Source organism: Stegodyphus dumicola, chromosome 4, assembly GCF_044657685.1.
Source record: "Stegodyphus dumicola isolate Sdum_Otavi_A_Nest chromosome 4, ASM4465768v1".
Taxonomy (NCBI): domain Eukaryota; kingdom Metazoa; phylum Arthropoda; class Arachnida; order Araneae; family Eresidae; genus Stegodyphus; species Stegodyphus dumicola.
The window spans coordinates 52,232,820-52,244,933 of record NC_140771.1 but is presented as its reverse complement, the minus strand read 5'-3'; the positions used below and the strand labels follow the sequence as shown (position 1 = coordinate 52,244,933).

At 32.5% G+C, this 12,114-nt stretch overlaps 1 protein-coding gene across 4 annotated transcripts in view; it reads left to right on the top strand.

The window, feature by feature from the left end:
- The window catches only part of PolA2 (DNA polymerase alpha subunit B), a 105,371-nt gene that overhangs the window by 11,082 nt on the left and 82,175 nt on the right, over window positions 1-12,114 (top strand). For 3 of the 4 annotated variants that reach the window (XM_085814855.1, XM_085814856.1, XM_085814854.1), the window contains exon 3: window positions 3,885-3,970. In XM_085814855.1, coding sequence (XP_085670981.1) covers window positions 3,885-3,970 — 86 coding nt within the window. Of the gene's footprint in view, window positions 1-3,007; window positions 3,280-3,884; window positions 3,971-12,114 lie in introns of those variants that run through there. The other variant, XM_085814858.1, reaches the window with a different exon arrangement.

Genomic DNA, 12,114 nt, shown 5'->3' with positions numbered 1-12,114 from the left:
ATAAGACAATTAAAAATTTCTAGTGAAAGAGTGAAGTAGTAACGATTTCCCTCGTTATATATCGCGCAAATAAAAGAGCATGAATGACACAAGTGTTGATGAATGATTGGTTTGAAAATCATATTAAACCCAAGGCTCGGCAACATTTGAATTCGATTGGTTTACCTGATGACTCAAAAATAGTCCTGATTGTTGACAACTGTTTGGCGCATACTTCACATAAAGTTTTAGTGAAAGATAATGTATCCGTATTATTCTTCCCTCCAAATTGTACGTCTATCATTCAGCCTATGGATATGGGAATAAAGCACGCACTGAAATGCAAATATAAAGTAGCATTTTTAAAATCTATGTTAAATTTCTTGAACAATGGCAAGACTATTCAAGACTTTTGGAAATTTTTTAGCATAAAATCTGCTGTGTGGAGCATCGCAAGATCGTGGGAGGATGTGTCTCCAGATACGTTAAAAAATGCTTGGCATAATTTATGGCCAGCTACCATATTTCATGGTGAGGACAATGAAGATGATAGCCGCAAATTTGAATGTTTTCGGACATCGCAAAATAAAGGTGAAATTTTCCAGTTATTGGATTTTGTAAAGAAGTGTGGAGAAGTGGTAATAAATGGTGATGATATAATAGAAGTTTTTTGTTGCGACGACAATGTTCCAATCATCAGTCAATTAACAGACGGCGAAATCTGTAGTATGGTTCTAGATTCAGAAAATACTGCTTCCGATAGTGAAGAAAGTGACAAAGAGGTTATTGAAGACGAAAAAATTTTGATTGACAAGTTAGTCGGTATTCTCAACACAGCAATTACAGGACTTGAACAGTGGAATTTTGTAACTGAACAAGAAATTATGTCTGTTTATAGAATTAAAGAGAAAGTATTAGCACAAAAAACGAAGCAACTTAAACAACTTACATTGAAAGAAATGTTTAATAAAGTAAACAAATAAATATTAAGGTGCTCTTTTTTTTTTTTTTTTTTTTTTTTTTTTTTTTTTTTGTAAATTTTGATACCCTTTAGATCATAATTGCTCTTTATTTCATGAATTACGGTTTCATATTTTTAATTGTATAATTTCTACATGCCATCTTACAAGATTTAAATTGATGATCTATAATCCAGAATCGCCGAAGTCCCAACGAGTCTGGATTACGGACTTTGTACTGTAATAATATATGTTATTACATTTACCATAGTTGTTTGCACATTTGATTCTGTTTTTTACTAATTTTATCATACAAAAATTGAGAGGGAAAATTTAATTATGTGAATAATTTAATTTCCGAAGGATGCGGCTACAGTAAGACCATAACAAATGAAAAGTGTTCATGGATGAACTACCATTAACTAGTACAATGTTATTTATTTAAAAATGCCTAACAATTTAATAAAAGTACATGGTGATTTCCATGAAGGAAAAGCGATTGTAGATAATGTACTCCTCCTGGAAACATCCATTCGTAAAGCTCTGTGAAAAGAAACCATCTGGTTTCTGTATTTTTTTATGTAGAAAAAATTTACACTAAGGTATAGAGCTATGACATTCTGCGTGATCTTCATGCTAGTGAGTGGTGTGAAAGGTGGCTTGCACAGCAACTACTTATTTTCATTCAAACATTTTTAGGGCGAGGATTTATCATGTCAAAATGGCTCTGTATGACAGATGTCTTTGTAACAAGAAGAGGGTGTGTCTCAAGGGAGCATTCTGAGTGTTACCTTATTCAGTTTAAAAATAAATTCTAATTCTTATTCAGTTTAAAAGTAACTTCCTGTAACCAATACAGATTCATTATATATTGATGACCTTCAAATAAGTTGCCATGGTGCAGATCTGAGATATGTTGGGAGACAGCTGCATATCACATATAATAGGTCCAGAAATGGTCAAATAAACATAAATTTTCATTTCAAATCAGAAAACTGTGTCCATTTTTGCTGAAAACATAATCTTCATCCTGAGCCAAAGCTTTATTTTCAGGGATCTTTGATTTCTGTTACATCCGAGGTGAAATTCTTAGGTGTGATTTTTTGTCAAAAACTGATCTGCCTTCAACATGTCTTGTACCTCAGGAAGAAGTGTCTGTAAACATTGAACCTTCTAAAAATCCTAGTGAACAGCTCTTGGGTTGCAGTCATTGCCCATTGCTTCAGATGTACTGAGTATTTATCTGCTCAGGATTGGATTATGGCTCAGGGGTTTATAGTTTCTCATCATTATCTGTCTTACTGAAATTCTGTTCTTCTCATCACCAGGCTCTGTCTGTTCTGGAGCATTTAGAATATTTCTAGTCTTATTGTTATGAATCACTTAAGTTGCATGAGCAACTCTTTCTACGTCATTATTCAATATGTTATTGCAGCATGGCCATCCATGAAAGCTGCTTTTGCTTGATGGCATGTAAGCATCTGTCTGAAGCATGACCATCTCGTGTGCTTTATATCTCTTTAAGAGTTTGTCTTTTATTGAAGAACATACCATGACTGATCTTTATAGCCAAACAGTAAAGCATTTTAGAATTCCACTTTGGGAACAAGCACAAATCTAACTTAATGATGCTTTACACCAACTTTATAAGAGAAATGCCAACAAGATTATATGTATGTAATCCTTTCTTGAGCATATGCAAAAATACAGCGGAAATATTCTTATATATACAGATAACTAACTAATCATGTTGTAGCAAGTAATGTGTTTGGTGGCAATCATATAGAATGTATCTATTTACTTGAGGTTTGCTCAGTCCTTACCTCTGAATTATCTGCTATATATGATGCTCTTTCTTTCATTTCTAAACTATGCTGTAGGAAGTTAAAAATTTATAATGATTCGCTTAGTGTCCTAAAAGCTCTAGAAACATTTTCTGGCATGTAGAATCCAGTACTTGTTGATGTAATAAAGCTAAATTTGAAATTGAAAAAGCAAGGTTATCAGATACTTTACTGCTTGGTTTCAGAACATGCAGGAATAAAAGGCAGTGAGCTGGCAGACATTGCGTCTAATTCTGCAATTTAACTGACCAGTCAGCTTGTTCCTTTTAAAGATATCAGCACTGTCATCAGGCCGAATATCATCAATAAATGGCAACAAGTCTGGGATGTTCAGTTTCACAACAAGTTGAGACCCATAAAATCTAAAGTGGAAGACTGGCATGGTAATAGAAACTGGAGGGAAGAAGTTCAATTTGCTCAACTTAGAATTAACCACACTCATGTTTTACCATCTTAGCTGAGATTAAGGACCTTTGCTCAAAGTGTCTATTTTATTGGTATGTTTAATCTGATTTTATGTTTAAAATTATCATGTGAATTTGTAGTAAGTAGACCATGTATTTGGTGCATCATAACCTTTTAGTTTATGCCCCAAGAATTCCACCAACAAACTACCCGTACATATTGCTTGATTAACTATTCTTGCATTTTTGCATCTGTGCTTCATTTGTCATTTAATAGTTTACCACTTAGCCTCTTAAATGGTATGTTCAGTTTCAGGCTTATCCAAAACATTCTATGCTAGATTTCCATGATCTATTTGGTATTCAGTTAATTCACACCTGAAACATTTCTAGGCATTTCTTTAAAAATTTCTCTCTTTTTTTTTTTTTTTTTTAAATTTAGCAATTAATATTTCTTTATAAAAGAATTACAGACTTTCTTGATCTTTAACACATTTCTTGTAATGTCTTTAAAAAAATGAGGAAATTGTCCAGTTTTAATTGATGATTTTTTTTAATCTGCTGATTAAAATCAGGATTTAAATCATTAATTTAATCATCTGATTAAAGATGATTGACATCCTGTTTAGTTATTCATGAAGATGCTCATATTAAAGTATTCCAATATGATTTATGCATTTTTATTATTTATTTTAAAGGTATTAATGAAGAATTCTAACAAATCTGCAAAGAATCGCAAATCTGTTACTACACCTGTCTATAATTCTGCCAGCATTGATCTGATGTATCCTTTATAATATAGTTTGATAAATATTTTATTAAATTTTATTTGTATATATAATTGCATTTATATCCTTAACATAAATTATGGAGGGGGGAAAAAGTGTTTTAAAGCAGGTAATTGGTTTCCTGTTCCATTCTTGTCATTTGATTCATCAGGAGCATCAGAAAAGAAGAAGGAGATTTAAAATTGAACAAAATTTGTTCTTACATTAGTGCTGTTTTTAAAGAAAATTTCAAATGTTTTTGCAAGTGGGAGAGAACACACTGATTGAAACTGACTAAGAATACCAGTGACAGTAAATCTTTTTTTTTTTTTTTTTTTTTTTTTTTTGTAGTCGTTGAAGCTCTTTTAGCAGTTTAAACATTATTCCTTTCTTCATTCACAATTGAGTGAGACATCTCATTGTCTTTCATTCATCTGCAGTGAAAAGAATACAACAGTGTTTGAATCACCAAACATACTACAGCTAAAATAAAATCTATGCCAATTATTGTTGATCTTCTTTGTGTCACTTCTGTTAGTAAACTAGCTTAAGATTAAACTTTACTGATTTATGAATTTCAAACTGACAATCCATCTTCATTTATCCTGAGAAACCTTTGTACACATCTGCTAAAAATGCACATTTAAAAACCATAAATTCATGCCCGCAAAAGTCCTTATCCATCGTTTATTTTTATAATCATGGATTGTAGACAATACACTCCTCTAAAAAATAAGCAACAAAGGTAAAGCACAGAATGAAACAAAAACTATTTAATGGGTATATATGAAATTGATCTAAGATGTTGACCACATAACACACATAAGTGTTGACTAGACCACATAACAAACAATAAAGCAAAGACATTCAAAAACACATTATGACCATCACATCGCAAAAGACCAAATGGGACGGAATAATGTGCAATGGAAACATCACACTTATAATGGGTATTAGAGGAAATGCATACTTGATAGCAGCAAGGAAAGCTGGCAATAGTACAGTTGATCGCTTGTTGTTGCAATAGCGCCCATTCCTGTAGTAATGTATGCCGGAGCTTGTCGAGGGTGCCTGGTGCCACACTATGATCCGCTATCTGTCATCTCACATATGCTGTATGGAATGAAGGTTGGGTCAGCAGGCCTCAGCAGATGTGGAATGTTTTCTGTCTCGAGATGACTCCTCACCACTCGAGCTGTATGCGGGCAGGTAACTATTGCAGCAATAAAACAATAATGCACAAGGGGATAGAATTTCAGTGCAATATCCGATGCCTATGGTGGAACCACGAGGAATCGCAGTGTGGCTATTCTTTGCTGTCCCAGCTCTATCCTCTGTAATGGTTTCTTTCAACAATGTTTGGTGCCCAATAACATGCCCCGGCTCTCGCCATATCACTGCGCTTCGGGAATCATTCTAGATATTAAATCAAGACTCATCTATAAAGAATACATTGCCTCTCTGTTCTAGTATCCATCTGCAATATTCACAGGCCCAATTCAACCATGCTCTGGCATGTGATGGGGACAAAAAACACAAACCACTGGTCATCGGGCATACAGTCCACCTTCATGCAGCTAAAGTGACACTTTGACATGATATGGGCCACCCTGCAGCAAGAGAGAGGTATGACACCAGCTGCTGTGCTGTTAGTGATCTATGGCAACAGGAAGTGATCCTCTGCCATTGTGGTAATCCTCCATCAAGACCTACGTCTTCAACGTGAGTTTTGATCCCTTTGATAACAACTTCATAGGCTACTAAAGACACTACAGTGCACATTCAGCTCTCTCGCAACAGCAAATTGTCTTCCACCAGCTTGCAACAGCCCTCTAACCTCCAGCATAATTTATCAGGCAAATGGTGTCTTCAGCTCATGCTTTTTGCTGTGGCTACCACGGATTATACTGAAATATTGCTGCTTGTGAGCTGATGCATAGGTCCGGCATGCCCCCTTTAAAGCATAGTGCTGTAACTGCAGGATTGCATTTTATCCTAATTGTGGTTGCTTATTTTTATTCATTTCCTCTACTTTTTAAATAAATTGTATGTTTTAATTCCCCTTTTTTACATTCATACATTTTCTTTAGTGCTTGGTACTTATTTTTTTTTAGAACAAGTGTACTTCCAATTACAAAAATGTTTGAGTCACACAAGGATTGATATTTTGGCATATTGATGTTTAAAGAAATCGGTTTTAAAAAATTATAAAATGTAACTTTTTATATGTTCCTTTGGTCCCTATATTTAAATTTAGAAAAATAATGCACTGTTTATAAAAAATAAAACAAAAAAGTCTCCTGTGCAACAAAAAATGAACGAGATATTTAATTTAAAATTTTGTGATTTTTGATTTCATATTCAAATTGCATTGAGACGTTGGTTAATAAATAAATTTGAATAATTTAAAGTGGATTTTCTTATCTGTAAATGCCATTCAGTGATATTGTTATTTGATTTTTTTTAGCATCTTTAATTTATACTTTTGTTACATTTGATTTGCTGAAAGAATTTCCAAACAAGTTATTTATTAGTTTACAAAGTTTAAAATTGTTATTAATATTCTCATGAAGTATTATTATTGTAGAATTTTAATCTGGTAATTGTACCAAATTTCATTGAACTGCAAATATTTTCCATCTTTAATTAACAGGAACAATATGGCTACTTGCGAATAATGTTTTCTAGATTGCAAATTATATAAGATTTAATGAATAAGATCTCCATTTTTTTTAAAAAATTATATTGATCAGTATTATTCGTAATAATCTGCATAGAAATTTTTGGCACGTAATTTCTTAATGTCAGAAACATATTCCTAAATGGTGTCTTTTTAAGTTATGCACAAATGCAAACATTTCACTCTTCAATTTGTGTAGAGCCCCTAAATATAAGTCGGAATTTTAATTTTGAATGTCTTGATAGTTTTTGCCACATGAGAATCAAACTTTTTGTGTTTAATTTTTTATAAGAAGTGCAGAAGTGTCCTAAATATATGTGCAGGGACCAGAGGAATGGAGAAATGTTAGATTTCATAGTATCAGTTCTTTTAAATTTAAAAATGCCAAAACACAAATCTTTTGAAACACTTTTGCATTTAGAACTATGGGCCTAAGATCAACAGTTGCGAAAATAAAGGCTGGGTTAGAACTTTGGTGGTTGCAGTGTGTAAATTAATAGATTCTTAATAGAAATTAATTCTGTGTAAAAAGAATATTTTTATAGTATTATTATTATCAAGTGACCTCGAGTCTTGTAAATATAATAGTAATATATTAAGGCCATGACTCATTTTAATCTATGTTATCTGAAATATTGTGCTCACAAAAATAAATTTCTCTTGTTAACCCTTTGCGGCACAGTGTGTCCGGTCTGGACACACCTAAAAATTTCCTTCTGTATGCACAGAAAAATTGAATGAAAAAGGATTTATAGGTTACTCTGAACCTTCTTTATTTATAGTAGATGGGAGCTCAACACAAGACAGTCCATGTATTTTAGCCATGTTTAGTTTTTTAAGACCCTCATTTTTCAAAGAAATCTTCCAGATTTTTTTTAGGGTATAAAAGGAATTGTTTGAAAAGAAATTTCTGTTTTATTTTTTGGCTGTATGCTAATCCCCTTATTCTATATTAGTTTTAAATTTTTACCTTGAAATCTTGCCTAAAATCAAACGGCGAACCCTAGGTGTGCCCAGACTGCACTCGCCGATAATCTAGGACAACTGAGAGTCTGTATTCTTTGTTTCTCCGCATTCTCGTCGGTCAGTTCATTGACAACAATGCTCGTTTCAGCACTCTTTTCGAAGCTCTATTCAGTCAGTATGCCCACTTTGGGCACAGCCACAGAATTAAAACAATAAGTGCTATCTTCACAAAATTTTACTTGAGTACTCCTTTAGGCCTAATTAGAGTGCCTACCTTTTTTTTTTTTTTTTTTTTAAATCAAAACTCCAACTTTAAAAAGTAGTGTGCCGGAAAGGGTTAAAGAAGGCGTGGTTTTAGATTTATTTGATTTTGCAAAGTACACGAGAGCTATCTGCCTAACGGGAGGAATGCCTTTGCGGAGGTTTTTCTAAGGGAAACTGGCTTGTATGCATGTTACACATGGGTAAAACCATAAAATGTCTATGCAGCCAACCCATTCGTAGGATTCAAACCTTGGACTGAACTAGCAGTTTTAAGCAACTTTTTCGCTTGGCTACTAGTGGGCCCTGTCTTTAATGAAGTAATCTGATTTATTAATGGGAACTTGTTAGAATGGATTGTTGATAACATGCAGCAGCAAGTTCAACTATGTCTGAAAGCTATGTGAACATTTGCAGCATTTTTTTGTGATTGAAGCTACACTCCCATGCTCTACAACATATTATATGTTATATGTCAATTCTTTGTCAAAATATTATTAGCTCTTTGGGAATCAAGTGAAATATTTTATTCTCTAGGCACACTTGGGAAAGTTGTGTACATAAACTTTTTTTTTGTTGTTGTTTTGTTGCATAATTGCAGCATGCATCTTTAAGGAATTAATCGATCAACTAAAAACTGAGCGATATAGTTGATTTTAAAAATAAAGTGCAACATACTAAACCTGGCAGGGTGAATCAGAAATAGGTTTGTAGATTTAAACAAAAGAATTGGTTACTATATATTGCAGAGGGAAATAGTGAGCATTAAACTTGAAACTTCATTTCAAGAAATAGTTGCATTCCTGAAGTTATGTCATAAGCTAAGATGTGCTGACCATGCTGAGCAAGTTACAGTTGCAATTTGAATGATTGCTTTCTAAAATGAAGTCGTAAGAGTGGCAAGACATGGTTTATTGTAAAATTATTGCTGTTGGCTCTGTGGAAGTGAAAACAGCCAATTGTTTATAATCAAAAACACCTAAAAAAGGAAATCTCCTGGAAGGACTTTGAGTAGTATTAAAGTGTCAGCAACAACAAGCGTACTATTATGAAAGTGAAGTTATGAGAGTGGCAAGATGGGGTTTATTGTAAATTTATTGCAATTGGCTATATGAAAGTGGACAAAGCCAATTCTTTACAATTAAAAACACATGAAAAAGGAAACCTCCTAGAAGAGCTTGCACTAGTACTTACATATTAACAATAACAAGCTGTTTGAGACTGTAAAGGTGTTTGGTCTTGTTCTTCAGTTTGAAAAGATGTCTTTGCACTCACTGCTGGCTTAACATCAGTATGGGTCCTTGGGCAAACCATTGTGTTGGGGCCCCCGAGCAAGTGCCAGTATGCCCATGTAATAGCACGACACTGTTTCTACTGTCTTAACATGCTGTAACCATACTATGGTAAAAATATATTTCATTGGACCCCTCAGTAATTTTTTGGCACCATTCCTGTTTATGTCCAAACATATGCAATAAAAACATAATTAAAACTAAAAATATATAATCTCAATAAACTGCATTTTAAATCAGACAAGAAAATAACATAAGAATGAAAATACATGTTATTTAATCTACGCAGTACAAAAAGGAAATATCGACTTATTTAAAAATTTCTGTTTCTTCGATATGTGTGACACACAGAATTCCTCAACAGCATCCCAAAGCTATTTAAAATTATCTAAACTAGAATCTCTATACTCCCATCACAACATTAATTCACAAAAGTAAAAATGAAAAATATCGTCTGAACTGTCAGTAGCATTTCTTTCAAAAATCCCTTTTTATTACACCTCACATACCTTCCATAGGATTGATATGAGCTACGGTGTCGAAATCTTTAAATCTCATTGCGTAGTTTACTGAGAGGTGAACAAAGCAAATAAAATCTTCATTTACACACTATGTAATGTTTACACCAAGCAATGTTTTCTTTTTCAATCATTCCAGAGTGTACACAAACTTCAGATTAATTGTACCACCAGTGGTCATTTTATAGTATAAATCACAAAATAAGCAATATACTTCTTAACCAACATCCATACCTAAGTAAGCCCTTACAAATATTTTCCTATCAGTCAAAATCACCACAATCCTGTATTACAACCAATCATGTCTAACAGGGTTTCTATAACATTCAACTACTCAAGTTACCATAAATTAAACAACTTGACGATAATCCAAGCGGTACCCTAAGATATACACTAACCCATGCTATTGTTATCACAAAATGCAGTCATGTTTGTAACATAATTTCTGACTTAACCTGTAGAGTCTGACTAAAGCACTTTTTTTACAGTGTGTCATTCTTAAAGATGCAAAATGAAATCTACAGGCATTTATAAATATCCAGATTCAGAATTTTGGTATAACTTATTTTAAAACGTTTTTATTAATTTTATTACTTTTATATATTTCATATCAGTTTAAATTTTATTGAATGTATCATATTCAGCATATTTTTTAAATATCTGTTTTAGCTTGTGCATTAGAAGTGATGCTATTATGCTTTGTCAGTGCTGTTTTTTAGTTATTTGCATGAAATTAAACTATTTTAGTAGATAAGTAACTGTCTCTTCAGAAATATAGGTTTTTTAAAATTAATTAATGATTTGTTTGAGCATAGTAATTTGTGATGAAGGTTTGGTGAAAGTAAACCTGAAACAAATGTAAATTTGATTTAAAATATATGTTCTGTACCTAATTATAAGTATTATTGTGGCAGCATGATCAAGAAGAAGAAAAAGATTAAGTTGCCATGGAAATCGCGAGCAGCATTTATTTCAGATTTTGGATTCTAAAAAATTAGGAGAACCGAGAGTTAAAAAATGTTGTGTTTTCAAAATGAAAGTAAATAATATATATACAGTCCGCTGAAATTTTAGTGAAAAATGTCTGTATTCATCAGTATCTGGTCCGTAGAACCAGAGGAGTTATTAAGTGCACTATGTATAATTATGAGATGGGAAAATTCAACCTTCATTTTTTGATAATGCTACGATGCTGCATACCAAAAAGTGAATCGTTCTGAAGATGTACTACTGAATTAGGAATTAGTATTGAAGTAGTTGCATGAGCTTTTCTGGTTATTTACCCTCGTATCATAATTTGTGTTGTTATTTTTACTGAATTAAGAGTTAGTTATGTTGGGTTTTACAACTGATTTTTTTTTTTTCAAATTGTTTAAAAACACGAGAAAAAATTATTTGCAGCTTGCTGCTACAGAGTGAGGAGAGGTAGTAACAGATAGAATAACGATTACAGATCTGATTAGTATTATAAAGAATACTGAGAAATTCAGAAAAGAACCTGAATTTGTATCTAATCTCATAGAATAATTGATGACTGGAAAGTAGAGACTAGATTAGAAAACAATTAGATTGTCACGCATGTGAACAGCTCCAAAAACTAGCAGCAACACTTAAGAAAATAAAATTGAGAAAAATGATTCTCTGGAATCACAAATAAAAATTATAAAAACTTTAACAATGAGAATTCCAAGTCGGCTAGAAGGATGGTTTTTTTTTTTTTTTTTTTTTTTTCCTCTCCCTTTGGAAAGATCCTTCATAAAAAATACATGCCAGAGAAATTTAAGGGTAAAGATTCTTTTGAATTTACTAGGTGAAAAATCTTCAAAAGTAATTTCTTACATAAGTCATAATGAGTTGACTATTATGATTAATTAAGTAAAGAAAATTGTATTACGAGAATTCAAAACAACGTCTCAGTTGTGTTTAGAGCAAGTCAGAAAAACTACCTAGCAAGCAAATGGAACCCATAAGCAATTTGCATCACATTTGATGACTAGCTTTAATTATTATTTAAAATTATAAGTGTCTGATTTTGAGAAACTAAAGCAATTAATTATATCAGACAAATTGTTTCAAACATTAGATAAAGAAACTGCATCCCTTATCAGCATTAAATAATCAGATAGCTGGTTTGATCCTGTAACCTTAGGGAAAGAAGCAGATCTGTTTTTTGTGTCACAGGGAAAACCATTGACGAATAATAATCAAAAATTCTCAAATTCGAGAAATGTACCTAGGATATTTCTAGCTGATAGCTATTTTTTGTTTCGAAAGCCATTCCTAAAATAAATATAGAAATTATATGGCATTGCCTGTTTCTGAAAGAGTAGAAGTAATTAAGAAAAATAATTACTGCTTTAATTGTTTGGGCCAACATTTGTTGGTTAAATCTTGTAAATCACAATTTTCATGTGCTTTGTGTAAGCGAATCGGAATGATGAAGC